We start from the raw sequence: 15834 nt of genomic DNA, 5'->3' as shown, positions 1-15834 counted from the left end.
TTAAAATTAGAACAAAAATAAAACTAAAATTGCAATTTATAACAGAAATAATTATTGTCCATTTGTTCAAAATTTAATTGTAAATTAATCAAAAATTATTCCGATTCACTAATTGAAAAATATTCATTTAAAATATTAATTATTGTAAATTTTTTAATTATTTTCCATGAAGTTATGAATCTAATTAATTATTTAAAAACCGAAACTAATTCAATGAAATTTCCAAAATCCAGAAATATTGTAAACTGATTCATTGCTTCAGGCATTTTGATTTAAAGAGAACAATTTTTTTTTTTTGGCTAATATAGAGCATTTAATTATCAATCGAAACAATTGATTCTTAAAATAAAAAAAAAAAATCATAATTTTGTTATAATTATTTTTCAATAATAATTTGTTTTTTTTTAAACATTCAACATACTTATTTATTATGAGGAAATGATAAGAATGGAATAGGTTGAGACGTCATGGAAATAGTTTTGAAGTAAAAAGTTATAATTAAATTTAGTCTCAATATTTAATAACAAAATTTATCTCATTAGCGTGCACCGTATAAAAAAAAAACAATTTTTTAAACAATTTAATTTTAACAACAATTTAATAAAATTTAATAATGAAAATGATAAACTGATGAAATTATCAAAAAAAAAAAAAAAATAACATTTTTTAATTAATATTTTATTTTTACAAATAAGAATTACACCACTTATACAAAATAATGTATATACAAAGAATTAACTTAAAAAAAAAAAAATAATATTCTTAAAATGTAGAAAATTTAATAAAATTTTAATTTTGTTTTGCCCTATTTTTAATTTTTATTATTTTTTTTTTTTTGTAAATTAGATTTAAGTATATTAACATTTAATAATTAAAAACACATTAAAATATACGATTAGTATAATAAATTTTGTAGACTATATTTATATAAAATTAATTTTTTGTTTTTCAACATGAAAAATCATTTTGCAAAAAAAAAAATAATTGTTAGAAAATTAATTAAGATAAATATTATTTTATTTTTCATTTAAATCAATTTTGTTTTTTTTTTTTTTTATTTAAGAGAAGATAAAGAACAAATTATGAAAAGAGTTGCATTCAAAATAATATTTTTTTTATGGTTATTTATTATAGATGATGCAAAAGTTTTCAATATCTTTATTTAAATTTAAATTTTTTTTTTTAATTTTATTCTCAAGCCTGTATTATAATATTTGATTATATAATTTATTGAAAAAATCTGATGTGATATAAAATTCTTTAATAAAAAATTGAATACTTTTTGAATAATACTCCATAACCATACAATTATAGGGCCATACATCTTTGATGATGGCCCTTTTTAATTTCAAAAAATTTGTTAAGATTTTTTTAAATTTTCTGTATTTTATTTGTATAATTAAATTAATGATTCAAAATTTTTCCAATTTAAAATGCTTCCATAAAACAAAAATTATTAAATTTCTTAATTAAACATGAAAAATATTTTTTAAAATTATTATATTAATGAATATATTTTTAATGCTGTTTTAAAAACATTTTAAAATCTTATTATTTTAAACAATTTTTCAAAAATGATTGATCAAATTATTTATGAAAATTCCAATTTTTTATTAAGAAAATTTTACAACCATAAAATTTCTTCCAATAGAATTTATTTTGGTCAGAAATAAATGTAATTTATTTTTAAAGTTTTCAATAAAAAACAAACAACTTTTACATCATCTTCAATATATAATGTTCCCAAATTTAATATAAAAAAAAACATAAGAAAAGAATATTGTAAATCAATAACTTATTAGAATTTAATTTAAAAGAAAACAAAAAAAAAAAAATTTACTTAGTAAATAATATCATTAATTCAAAAATTTTATCACACTCTGTATACCAACCAATTATATAATAAACTTATTATAAATATATAAATATGTATAAATGTAAAAAAAATATGTAAATGATAAAATTACAAAATAAAAAATTAATTAAAATTTTAATTAAAAACAAAAAAAGCAAATGTTAAAATATATATGATACATGTAATTTACATACATATGTACGTACATATATATATATATATAATATTGTAAATAAGAAGAACGAAATTTTTTTTATTGTTTTCCTCTTTTTTTTTTTTTTTGTTTTAAAATATAGAAAAACCAAAAATATTTTTATAGTCATTTAGTAAGACATTAATAGTGTATAAACAATAATTATGTAAATATATTATATTATATATTATACAATATTATATCTATAAATAAAATATATTAAAAAAAAAAAACAAAAAAAACAACCGCAATGAAACTGTATTCAAATTATACTTAAAAAATTAATTTTGTTAATATTTTTCAATTTTAAATAATTTACTTTTAATAATAGTGTCCTTAAATTTATAATATTAAAATTATTTTTCATTTTTTCTTATTACGTTGATGTACTAATATTGATTTGAAATTATTTAATAATTATTAAATTAATTTTTTCAATTTTCCAAATATATTTATTTTAATTAATTTTTCTTTTAAATTTTCGATTTTGAATTTCAATTTGAAATTAACAAAATAAATTTTAAAAATTAAATAAAAAATAAATTTTTTGTTTTCCTAAATTTTGCTATTATAAAATTTTTGAATTTATTAAAATTTTTTTCAAATTAAAAAAAATATATATGAATTAAATTGGACATAAACTATTAGAGGCCTTATCTTCTTTTGTAACGTTTGTTGCAAACAATATAGATATAAATGTATAATTAATAATTACACTTTTTATTATTTACTAATAAAATATATATACTTTTTTTAATTTTTCTAACAATTTACTAAAATTTTTAATTTATTTAAATTATTTCATATTTAAAATTGAAAATATTTACAAAATTTATTTTTAAAAAAGAAGTATATTTTCAACAATTTGGTTTATTAATTTTAAAATAAAAATTTTTTAATAATAATTAAATGCGAATAAATTAAAATATTATTAATATATCGGGATCAAAGTTTTTTCTACATAAAAAAAAGAGCATTATTTTAAATATTTAAAAATTTTTATGATTTTCCATTTTTTTTTTAAATTTTACATATTTTGGGTATTTGTTATCGATAATTACAATTTAAATTCGAAATAATTATCATAAAGAATTATTGCAATAAAATTTTAAAATTAAATTCATTTTATTTAAGCTCAATTACAAAATTATCATGTAATCATTGCATATACAAAAACAAAAAACAAAAAACAAACATTGATTTAAAAAAAAAATAAAAGACTTACAAATTAAATCAAGATCAAATTAAAAAAATTAAAAAAATAATGCATGAGGATATTGTATTTAATTTTTTTTTTTTTTTGTAAAAAGATTAATTAAAATATTAACAAAAATATTAATTAATTGTTTATACAATTCAATATTTTCGTATTTATCATGAATATTGCATTAAAATCATTATGATTTGTTAATGAAAGTATCATCTCTCTGATAAATATTAAAATGGGCCAATTAAAATATTTATTCTTTTCCAATTAGTATTTGCTTTGATTTTAAAAATTATTTTTGAACAATTTGCATTACGTATTTAAAAAAAAAAAAAAATAGTCGTATTGAATGTCAAGTGCTGCCATTGTAAAATATGGTGTACATAAAGCATACACACTACTGATTTCATTTTTAATAAAATACTTTTAAAAAGACAGAAATCGATTTCTATGTTTCGATATACAAATGGTATACATAATATCGATTATATTAAAATGACATTTTAATATCGATTTGATAGAGCTATAAAAAGAATAATATTTTTGAAATATTTATTGTTGTTTTTTTAATATTAAAATAATAATTAATATATAATTTAATATTAAATATTTTATTTGTGTGTATTGGTTATCTAAAATATATTATATTTTAAATTTTCTAAACACAATAACCAAATAAAAAAAAAAATAAAATATTTATTTCTTAAAATAGACAAGTTTACATTATTAATTCAATTAACATTTTAAAATAAAACAATTCATATTTTTTTTTTCGTGTGATTTCAATAAATATTTTGTAATTACAAGTTTTCTCAAATTTCATTATTATTTTAAATTGATCTAAAAATTTTATTAAAATTTATAAAATTATTTTTTTTTTTGTAGTCACTGAAAAATATCAAATTATTGAAATAAATGAAAAGACGGTTTCTCATGCCTTATATAAAAACAAAAAAAAAAAAGAAAAATACTTATATTTAAAATAAAATCAAAACAAAAATAATTCTTTAAAAGTTTAATTGTAAACTATAAAAATAAAATCTATAAAAACAAAATATATACATATATATGTAAGAATGTATAAATATATAAAATATTAATATTATAAAGAAGAAGAAAAAAAAAGTATAGAAAATTTTTAAAAAATAAAAAAATTTCTTTAAATTGAAAATTTAAATAATTATTTAAAACAAAATAAAAAAAAAATAATATTAAATAACTTGATATTAGTTACTAATTATTGTTACTGTTGATTTCATATTTATTTGTGAAAATTTAAAAAAAAATAAAAATACAAAAAAATAAAAATAAAAAAGAAATATTTTAAAAATGATTGAATTAAAGAAAGAAAGTAGGTTTATACACAAAACAAAAAAAAAAAAATATTTTATAAAAAATAAAACAAAAAATGTAAAAATGAAGGGATGAAATGTAAAAAATAAAAAAAAATGAAAAAAAAAACTAGAAACAGCTGAAAGACAAAATTTCGTTCAATAATTTATTTATAATTTAATTTAATAAAATATTATTATTATAATTATCATTTTAATAAATCAAATAAAATCCTGTTTAATTTGAATTAGTAATCTTATATAAATAAACACAAAAATTTAAAAGAATTAATCTTTTATAAATAAAAATCTAATTATTAATTAGTTTTTTTTTTTTTTATATAATAATTATTAATTTTGAAACAATTGGTTTCTATATTTTTTTTTCTGTTTTTGCTTTTACAATATATACAATTTATTTTAATATTATTTTCTTTAATGTATTATTGAAATTATTTTTTATTCTTAAGTAAAAAATTAATAAATTAATTAATTATTATTAATATATATTTTGGATTTTTTAAAATTATAAGAGATATTTATGTTAAGAAATTGGTTACAGTAATTAATTTTTAAGAAATAAATTTGAATATTTAAAAAAAAAAAACTTATTAATTAATAAATTAAATAAATGAAAAAAAAAAACAAAAAATTTAAAAAGTAAAATAACAAAAACAATTAAGAAAATATTAACTTAAAAAAAAAAAAAAGGATAAAATAAAAATGTAATTTTGAATTTATAATTATTTTGGTAGTTTTGAAAACTTTAATTTTTACTTCTTCTTTAAAGATTTAATTGTGGCCCAATTGAAATTGGATTTTGATTTTATGTAAAAGTGATTGTTTTGTGAAAGTGATGGAGTTAATTACACTATTTCGTTTAGAATATCACTATTTCGTTTAGAATTCAGATTATCGAAAGTGCATTGGTGTTAGAATTTGAATTCTAGCTTAAATTTTAATAATCTCTTTCTGGTTCATTACAGATTTATACGAACTCTAACTTTGTCAGATTTTTAATTTTGCAGCATTTACAAAAAAAAAAAAAAAAACAAAATCTTTAAGAATGCTTTATATTAAGATAAGAGTTTATTCAGTTCTAGAATAATTCTAGCTTGTATTACATCCGAAAATTCACGCTACATATACATTAAAAATATAGATCGTTCAGAAATTAATGACCTTATTAAGATCTATGTTAGAATTTTCTAATATCCCTCTTTACGTCTATTCGATAACGAATTACTTGATTTATCATCGAAAACAATCCCAAATAATCTTAAATACAAAGAACAAAGGACGAATTTAAAAGGAAATACAAAAAAAAAATTGCAAATTTAAATTTCGTATGCAAATTTAATTTATGTTAACTAAAAGGTCAAGGATTCACAATTGTTTTTATATTTATTATTCCTTTTTTTGAAATCTTGCTTCATTTTTTGCTCTTATGAATTATTGATTTTGATATGACCTACTTTAATTAAGCTTATTTAAGCAAATATGTTTAGAATGTAAATAAATCTTTTGGTTTTCTAGTCCCCAAAACTATTTACATAATTTTGCAGAGTTTTTGATTGAACATTTACATAAAGTAGCATAAAGTATGTGACATAAATAAATATGTACCTTTAATTGATACAGAAAATTTGTCAGAAAAGGATTAAGTTATAACTTAAATAATGGTTGAATTTTATCTTTTAAATATTTTTTTTGTTTATTGTTTGTAAATAAGTAAATTTAGTTTTGATATTCCTGTTTTATTCAGAATAGTGAAAACAAGAACAAAAGCGAGTATCCACAGATCCACACGCAGTTTTATTAAATTACATATTACACAAGTATATGTATGTATACGAAGAATAGTCAACTTTATCAATTCAGTTTTCCTCTATTAATTTGCTTCTATTACTTATCTACCTATTTGCATTCATATATTGAAACTTATCCAGGCAATATATATAATAATAGGGCTCATATACATTATCTAGTTACCATCTAATTTAAAAATGCTTCCATTAAATCTTTTACTTGTCTTAAAATTATTATTTTTTCCCTTTCAACAGCTAATAGTTCTCTATGATGTCTTTCAGTTTGTTCAGTTTCATACCTGATAACTTCTGCTATATTACTAAATTTTCTTTTCTTTGGATTAGGTTGATTTTCATAGTTTCTTTCACTATCTGTATTATCGTCATCCGCATGTTCATCGTTATTATCATTATTAATATAATTATCATTATTATTATAATTATCATCATTATAAATTTCATTATCATTATCATTATTTGAATCAATTCCCACAAATGATATAGTATTCGTATTTGATTTATTGTCGAACCCTTCACCTTCATTCGAACTCAAAAATAAATTTTCATTTGGATTTATAGAAAATGAATCTCCATACACTTCATCAAATTGATCAAAAAATTCCCAACTCGTGGAACTTTTTCCTGTTTCTCCAAATCTTTTTTTTATTCTTTTATAAGTTGTAAAACAATTCGAAAATTTTACAATACTTTCATTTTTTGAAAATGAAAATGTTGGATCTTTTTCTTTAACTTTTATTAATATTGTACTCCATAATGCTGCTTTTTTTATTGTACCCATTTGAAATTCTTGTTCATAGTTTAATCTTTCATTAACCAATAATTTTAATTGATTTCTTGTCATAATTTTTTCTCTAAATTATAAAAACTTATTATTATTGCAAGAAAATTATAGAAATGCACTTACTCTGCATTTTCTTCATCCACGAGTTCCATTTTTCTCCTTTTTTTTACACGACTAAACGAGAATTTATTACAAAATAAAATATGTAAAGTACTTACGTACTGCAAATTTGCAATGCATGCTGTCAAAAAATATGTTCTTTCATGATTTTAATACAATAAAAAGCAATACTGCCAACATTGCCAAGTTTTGTTTCTACAAAAAAGAACTTGTAAAAAAGCAGTGTCGCATGGCGTATACACGGTGCACTATTTAATGTTGCTATGTATTGCTTAATAGCCGTTATGGAACATTGTTAAATGCTTTCAACTCATTCAAAAGTCATTTTGTTCATAGTCCATTCGGAGTCCAAATTTGTGTACACATGTATTTAAGTAAGCAAGTAAAATATAAGTTCAATACCTACTGATATGAAGTCCTTACACATAATGCCATATTTTATGAGACTATTCAAGGTGTTTATAATAAAATTAATTTTAATCTAGATTTTCCAAAAGACGCTTGAAAATTTTTGCAATGTGAACAATACAGCATTCTTGTAAAACTTTGTCAATTGATATTCTTAACGTTTTTGACGGAAATCTTTGCAAAACTTACCAAAATTGGCAATAATGCATGTCTTGATATTTATGAAGTTTTGACGCAATAGATTTTGACAGCAGGCATTGCAAATTTGCAACATTTCATATTGCTTGCATTCCCTTCATTTACATTGTTTTAATAAACTATTTGCCACAATATCGAACTAAGAAAAACAGCAAGGAAAAGCAGAAAATGGAAAATTCAGAGTAAGGATTTATCAGCAAATTATTAATACTAAACTGTACAAAATATTTATTATTTTTTTTTTTGTATTAGAGAAAAAATTATGACAAGAAAACAAACGCAATTGCTAGTTACAGAAAGACTAGCATTTGAAAATGAATTTCAATCAGGTAAAACAAAAAAAACATTACTGTGGAATCAAGTACTGGAAAAGATTTTAGAAAAGGATCCTAGTTTTTCATTTTCAAAAAATGATATGATTGTAAAATATACAAATTGTTATACAACATACAAAAGAATAAAGAAAAGATACCGGGAAACTGGAAAAGGTTCCACAACTTGGGAATTCTTTGATGAATTTGATGAAGTATTTGGACGAACTGTTTCTGCAGATCCGTTTTCAGAAAATTTATTTTTAAGTATGGATGAAATCAGTAATGATAACGAATCAAATTTGAATATTGTTTCTACTGTGAAAACCGAAAATTATAATATTTATGAAAATGATTATGGCGATACTGAAACTCCTTCACCTATCAAGAGAGAAAGCCGTCCAAGGAAAAGAAAATTTAAAGATATAATAGATGCTTTAAAAGATGAAGTTATACAAGCTGATAGGCATCATAAAGATTTATTAATTATAGAAAAAGAAAAAATTAAAATATTGCGTGGAATCAAAGATTTAATGGAAAAATTTTTACATTAAGTAGAAAACTTGATTTATTTTGATTAATAAATATTAGATAGGAAACAAGATTAATTATTAAAAAAATTTGGAAATTAGTACAAAAAAGAAAAAAACAAATGTTTTATTTTTCTAAATTTGCATTATGCGTTTTTATATTTACGTTGGTGCTCTAGAAAAGTTTATTATAACCGATTCGAAATTTTTTTTTGTTAAGTTCTAAACGAATTAGCTAACAGATTCCTTTTTTTAATAGCTGCCTCATTGAAACTATATTGTTCAAGTGGCGGACTAATAATTTCATCATTATCAAGATTATTTAGATCAGATGCTGATATTCCCTCCATTTCGATAATAAAATTATAAAGCATAATACATGAAGAAACTATGTACTTTGCCTCTGATAACTTGTTTACAGGTAAATGCTTTAAAATCGAAAATTTTTTCTTTAAAACTCCAAAAGATTTTTCGATTGTAATCCTTATATAATTTAATGTTTCATTAAATTGTATTTTTTCGGATGATAGATTCTCATCGTCTCTAAAAGGAACCATTAAAAATGTTTCAAGCGGAAAATTCGTATCACCCAATATATAACCATCTTGTGGTATAATTATACTTTGATTTTGAAGTTTTTCATATAATGGATTCTTTTTCCACACATCAGCGTCATGACTTCCACCGGGCCAACCAAAGTAAACATTAATAAATCGAAAATTGCTATCACAAATAGCCTATAATAAGTCCGTTATCACAATTTTAAATAAATTTACAAAAATGAAAATTACCTGTAAAATCATAGAAAATGTTTTATTTGAGTTGCAATAACTAGATGCACCTATTTTTGGTTGATATATTCTTAAGTGTGTACATCCCAAACAACCTACTACATTTGGAAATGGATTATTGGATTTAATGTTTTGAAAACCTTTCATTAATTTTTTATATTCTTCATTCGATTGTGGCCATATTATAAATTTTTCCTTTAAATTCGTTAATATTCTTGTCATTCTTGTTACCATTCTATGAACGGATCCTTTTCCTATTGAAAATTTTTCTGATATTTCTGCCATTGTGGCTCTATTTACAAGCCTATAAATAGTTATATATAATGAAAGTTCAGCATTTATAGGTGGTCTACCATAAAATGAATTTCGCCATAAGGAATCTACGTATGATAGCAGCTTCTAAATACAGACAAAAAATAGAATTTAGAGATATCAATTCATAATTTATATGAAAACTATATTGTAAAAAAAAATTTATTTCTTACCGCAAAAGTATTTTTTTGCATTTGTATGTTTGAATAAAAAACATCATTTGGGTAAGTTTTTATTGTCTTTAAATGTTCGAAATTTGGATTTTCATTTAAACTTCTAAAGTTGTGCAATTTTAAAAGAGCTAGATTTCTATAAATACGCTTTCTTCTTTTTTTTATTCTTTGAGTACAAGTTTCTGCACATCCTTCCATTACTTGATTTAAACAATAATTGAATACAAATTCAGTCATTTTTTAAAATTTAATTTAGATTCTCGTATTTATTTTAAAATATTTAAATAAAAAATTGTTTTCCAAACAAATAACATATGATATGACAGCTTTCAGAATATAATGTGTCAGATATTGTCAGCTGCTAGTAAGTAATGCAATTTAATGCTTTATTCAATAAAGCAGAAACAAACTAAAATGATCGAAAATAATAAAGCTAAAAATGACATTAAAAACTTTTTGGATTCATCGCTCACATTTTTGCATCATTGAAATTTTCATTGCTCAAAGTTGCACATTAAACTTGAGGGCATAGCGGTATAAAAACTTTTTTATTCACAATATTGTTTGTGGTAAGATTCATTACCACAACTGGTTTCGCGACAAACTGTTCTATTTTGCATAAAATTGACATATTTTCTTTATGTTTAGAGCAGCTTTTTTTTACTTTCTCTAAAAAGTTTGAATAAAATTCAGTTTCAGGATTTTTTGAAACATCAATTTTATTATTATGTAGGTTGCACGTTACAGTACTACAAAACAGTGGTTATCAAAAAAATGTCAAATATACTATAAAAAAAAAAAATCGCTCACTTTAAAAGCGACAAATCGTTGAAATGCTAAAAAAAAACATTAGTTTGATTTCAAGGTATCGTAGCTACTTGGAGCATTTGAAGTTTAATAGAGTGTGAGTGTAATACTAAAGATAATAATGAGGTAAATTTTTTGTTTCCATATTTTTAAATCTGAATGTTGGCAGCACTTGCATAACGCGTTTCCTTAATTATTCTTCATTGACATTACGATAAAGACACTTTTAAAACTTTTCACAAAAAGCAAGCACACTAACCGGTTGAATTCGCATTTACAGTTTTGACAGTGGTATTTCATATTAGTAAAAATTCCACCCCAATAGAACTACAAAAGCTGTATTGCTAGCAAAACGCTAGTGCAGTATTAATAATGTCTCAATAATGAATCTCTACGCTCTCAATAATGAGTTCTTTATTAATTGAGGTTGTGAATATTACAAGTAAAAAAAAATTTTATTTGGTCGATTTGATAGAAGATTTTTTGAATATCTACTAACAAAAACGGAATGATTTGCAGCAAACTACAGAAACGCCCTGCTTTTGCAGATCTTCGTTAAAACTGCAATAGGCGAGTTTAATCTATTATATTATATATTGCTTGATTAAAGGTACATATTCGATATGATGTAAGATTATAGATATTTTTTATTTTTAATACTTTACGACATGGGCTATTTCCATGACAGCATATTTGGGATTTAAGATTTATTTCATCTATACGTCTTTGCGGTATATCGTACATGCATAGTTCAATTTCAGATGCCTTTGTATGTATTCTTCGTTTTATAGCTCATAATTGGGAATATTTGACATATAAAATTTATCAGTCTTTTCTATTTGAAGAATTTTGCTTTCAAAGTTTTGTTTCGGCATATGCAGCTATATTCAGCCTTATCCTATTAGACGCGACGCATAAAAAAGTGTAGGGTGACAGATTTGGTATTCTACTAGATGCGCGTTTCACTATTTATCACAAAAAGTGTCCATGTTATTCTGTTAGACGCATTTTTGAAAATATTATCATATTTAATCGCGTATATTTTTTTACCCACAAAGATATACTTGTGAAAGTTCAAGATCATTTAACATCAAAAAATTTCGAGACGAGCTGCTTCTGTCACAACACATTTCTCGTCTAGTAGAATCCCCCAAAAAAAAAAAATGCCATGTGACTGTCACAAATGTGACGCGTTTGGCACAGTAACGCTTTACTTCCATTCTTACATATTATGTAAGAATGGGAGTCAGAAAATATTTTAAAAGAATGAAAAACACTTTGTTTTTCTTTTCCTATATAATTTTATTATTATTAATTTATTATTTCTCTTTTTTTTTTCATTTTTTTTTTATTTTTTAAATATTCTTGAATATTTTTTGTGAACAACGTATTGGGGTTTAGTTTTTAAGATTTTTTTTTTAATTTTTTAAATTTTTTTTTATAATTTTTTTTTTTGTAGGTTTTTGTTTTATAGGTTCCTCGTTTTTTTTTTTTTTTTATTTTTTAATTTTTTAATATATTCTCGATTTAATCTATGAAATTTTTAGGTTAAATAATTTGTTTTTTCTTTGTTTTAATTTTCATTTCTTTTCCTTTTTTGTCCAAGTGTTATGGTTCAATTTATTATAATAATAAATTTATTTATTAATAATAAATATATTTAATGAATTTTTTGTTTTTTTTTTTTTCCATTATAAATCAATTATATTTTATATTTTAATTAATTAAAGTTGATTTTTTTATAGTTTATGTTTATTCTATTTTCTCTTTTTGTCTTTGTTTTATTATTTTGCTTGCAATTTGTGATTTCTTTCTCATACTAATTATTTTATTTTTAATTTGATTTTACTTAAGATTTAGATATTCTTTTTTGTATTTATTGAATTTGATTTTTAATTATTTAATCTATAGAGTTTTGTTCATTATTATTTTTCTTTGTTCTCGTACTAAAATTATTTATTAATAATTTTATATTGTAATTTTTATTCAATTTATTTAATTTTATTTTTGTTCTATTGGAAATTATGAAAATAATTATGAAAAGTAATTTTTCTTATTTGTTGTGTATTATAATTTTTTTTTTTTTTGAATTTTTAATTATTTATAAATTTTGTGTTGTTTTTCAATTAAATTATTTCAAATTAATTTACATGTATAGGATTTTATTAAAATTAACAATTTTATATATGTAATAATAATGGTAATTAATTAATAATAATGAAATTACAACTAATTATGAAAATAAATTAAAAAATTTAATTCAAATATTTTATAATAATAAATTTATTTTTTTTTTTTAATTAATGACTTTTTCTTTTTTATTAAAGTGTTTTTTTTTTATTTTTTAGGTTTTCTTTTTCAATTTTTTTAATTTTTTCAATACAAAAATTTTTTTTTTTTACTAATCTAACACAATTTATATAAATTTATAATTAAAAATAAGATGGGGGGAGGGAGGGGGGTATTTTTTTTTTTTTTTTGTAATAGTAGTTAGTTCGTGTTATAAATATGAAATAATAATGTTTTTTTTTTGAATTATTTTTTAATTATAAGATTGAAAATTTTTTGTAATTGGGTTTATAATTAATTATTTAGAATAAATGATATTTCTTTGTGTTCATTTTCATATTGATTTTTATTATATTTTTTTTTTTTTCTTTTGTACTTTGTTTTTAAGATTAACAAAATTATTAAATAAAATGAAATTTTCAAAAAAAAAAAAAATAATTTAAAAAATAAATGAAAAATTCAATTTTTCCACATTCTTATACTCATACGGAATATGAAATAATTTTGTTAATAGAATACGAACGAGTTTGTAAAATTTTGTTGTATGCTGGAAAACGTTCGGATTAACCAAGGTGGATTTTTGAAAATTTATTTCCAATATATATTTAAATATAAATCTTGTTCAATAAATCAAAATTATAAAGTATATCCGACTTCGCTCCTGGGAAGAGCATAAGGCTTGTACATGATATTCTAGATAACAATGATAACCATTAACCAGTTTCTTATGTCATTGAGTTTACTAGATATGTGATGAGGCTACCGTATCAAAGATAACATAATCAATAAATTTTTGATATAAAAGAAGCACACGTTCGAAAATCATATTATATTTAAATTTCTTCAGCGTTTTTTTTTTTAAAGATATTTATTAAAATGCTGCAAAAATAATAATTAAATTTTAGTAAAAATCTAGATATTAAAAATCTGAAAAATTAAACTAGTTATTTAGTTCCTGCAAAAAAAAAGAAAAAAAATTTTTTTAAGGTATAAGTTACTAGTTTAAGTGCATGTCCTGAATTATCAAAAATTCTCGAATTCATAATTAAAATCTTCTGTAATAAATGAAAATACAAGATATTGGTGCGAATACTTTTGCATTATTTTTTCGTTTAAAAATTTCCGAACGGAAATTCCTTACTATATATAATTCGATTTTCGTATTTGCACAAATGTAAAAAATCGATAATCATACAAATTGATTAGTTACCGATTTTTCCGAATATGAAAATCGTTTCACAAAAATCGATTTAAGTAGTAAAATAATTAAGATAATTAAATATAAATATGATTATAAATATAATATAATTATGATTATAAAATACAAAGAAATATACATTTTATTCTAAAAAATTAATTATACATAAAATATAAAATTGCTAATGTGTAACTTTAATTATATAAGGTGTAAATAATTTTGTAAATTTAGTACTAATTTTTTTTTTTTAATTTTTTATGCAATATTTTTTTTTTATATAAAATACAATATTTTGATATTAAAATTTCTTTATTTGTTTTTTTGTTTTTAATAGAAAATGAGTAAATAATTTTTTTTATTTATTAAGGAATTATGATAAAAGTTTATGATGAAAGAAAAAAATTAAAATGAAAAATTCACAACATTTAAATATATAAGTAAATATAGTAAGTAAGTAATTTTCATTAAAATTTCTACTTTATTATTTAAATATTAAAAAATTTATAAATATACAATTGGAATAACAAATAGAAAGAAAAAAAAAACAATTTTAACAAAAATTATAATTAAAAAATTAAAAATTTTTTTAATAAATTTTTATGATAAATATTTTTTGTTTATAAATAAAATTTTTTTTTCTTTTTGAAATTTGTATTTTTTAATTTCGTACTTTTTGTTATTTTTTAATTTTCTTATTTTTAAAATTTATAATTTTTTAATTTGAATTGTTTTTTTTTTTTATAAATTTTCTTTTTTTTTATTCTTTTTAAATTGAATTGGCATATATTTTTTTTTTTTAATTTAAAATGCAAATTCTATCACCTTAATTTTCTTTTTGTCATCTTTGTTTTAGTTTTTTTAAGATCCTGTTAATTTTTTTATTAATTTTGTTCTTTTTTTTTTTTAATTAATATTAAAAAGGCAAAAGGGGGGTTAAGTTTTTTTTTTTTTTTTCAATTATATTTCAAATATTGTTATTTATTATTTATTGAGATATTTTTTACGCTATTTATTATAGCACGCAATTATAATGAGGTTTTTGCCATTTTAAAATAATTAGATTGTTATCTTATAATGTGAAAATTTATTTAATTAATTAATTAACAGGAAAATATAATTAATTGTTAATTTTGTTTGAATTCAATTAGAAAATGGTGACTGTAATTAATTGACTAAGAATTTGTTTAAGAATTATATTTGGGACAAAATATATTTCAAAAAAATCAATTAAATAAATTGGGTAATTATTAGCAAGCATTTTCTTTATTTCATTACATATTCGAATAATTTCCATAATTTAATTAAATATTATAATATGCATATACTCTAAAATATGCATATAATTTGTACTTTAATTAAAATATGCATATAATGTGCATATTTTAATTAAAGTACAAAATTCGTTTTAGAGCCTGAAAAAATCGCAGACAATTCTATAAAGTTTAAAATTTTCCAAAATTTCTTAATCAAATCTTAATATTTATTAAATTGAGATTAATAA

At 20.0% G+C, this 15834-nt stretch overlaps 3 protein-coding genes across 3 annotated transcripts; 1 reads left to right on the top strand and 2 right to left on the bottom strand.

The window, feature by feature from the left end:
• Positions 1–6441: 6441 nt before the first annotated feature.
• LOC129606917 (transcription factor mef2A-like) lies at positions 6442–7429 on the bottom strand. The gene is made up of 2 exons (XM_055517549.1): positions 7320–7429; positions 6442–7266 (listed from the first exon to the last, which is right to left on the bottom strand). Exons 1-2 carry the CDS (start codon positions 7346–7348, stop codon positions 6582–6584), a joined length of 714 nt encoding a protein of 237 aa, XP_055373524.1. The 5' UTR covers positions 7349–7429; the 3' UTR covers positions 6442–6581.
• A 454-nt stretch (positions 7430–7883) lies between these two features.
• LOC129606863 (uncharacterized) lies at positions 7884–8851 on the top strand. The gene is made up of 2 exons (XM_055517469.1): positions 7884–8104; positions 8175–8851. Exons 1-2 carry the CDS (start codon positions 8091–8093, stop codon positions 8785–8787), a joined length of 627 nt encoding a protein of 208 aa, XP_055373444.1. The 5' UTR covers positions 7884–8090; the 3' UTR covers positions 8788–8851.
• A 16-nt stretch (positions 8852–8867) lies between these two features.
• On the bottom strand, positions 8868–10326 carry LOC129606862 (putative nuclease HARBI1). Its single transcript, XM_055517468.1, has 3 exons — positions 10040–10326; positions 9555–9953; positions 8868–9500 (listed from the first exon to the last, which is right to left on the bottom strand). Exons 1-3 carry the CDS (start codon positions 10274–10276, stop codon positions 8979–8981), a joined length of 1158 nt encoding a protein of 385 aa, XP_055373443.1. The 5' UTR covers positions 10277–10326; the 3' UTR covers positions 8868–8978.
• Between the last annotated feature and the right edge of the window lie 5508 nt (positions 10327–15834).

Source organism: Condylostylus longicornis, unplaced genomic scaffold (genome assembly GCF_029603195.1).
Source record: "Condylostylus longicornis isolate FDR11 unplaced genomic scaffold, ASM2960319v2 ptg000022l, whole genome shotgun sequence".
Lineage (NCBI taxonomy): Eukaryota > Metazoa > Arthropoda > Insecta > Diptera > Dolichopodidae > Condylostylus > Condylostylus longicornis.
The sequence above is the reverse complement of the archived record's forward strand: the minus strand, read 5'-3'. Positions and strand labels throughout refer to the sequence as shown.

Excerpts from the sequence above, each read along its gene's own strand:
- LOC129606862 (XM_055517468.1), bottom strand. The coding sequence starts at position 10,276 with ATGACTGAATTTGTATTCAATTATTGTTTAAATCAAGTAATGGAAGGA. Across the intron at positions 9,954-10,039 it reads TGCAAAAAAATACTTTTGCG|AAGCTGCTATCATACGTAGA; the intron begins GTAAGAAATAAA and ends GTCTGTATTTAG. Across the intron at positions 9,501-9,554 it reads CATTTTCTATGATTTTACAG|GCTATTTGTGATAGCAATTT; the intron begins GTAATTTTCATT and ends GACTTATTATAG.
- LOC129606917 (XM_055517549.1), bottom strand. The coding sequence starts at position 7,348 with ATGGAACTCGTGGATGAAGAAAATGCAGA. Across the intron at positions 7,267-7,319 it reads GTGGATGAAGAAAATGCAGA|AGAAAAAATTATGACAAGAA; the intron begins GTAAGTGCATTT and ends TTTATAATTTAG.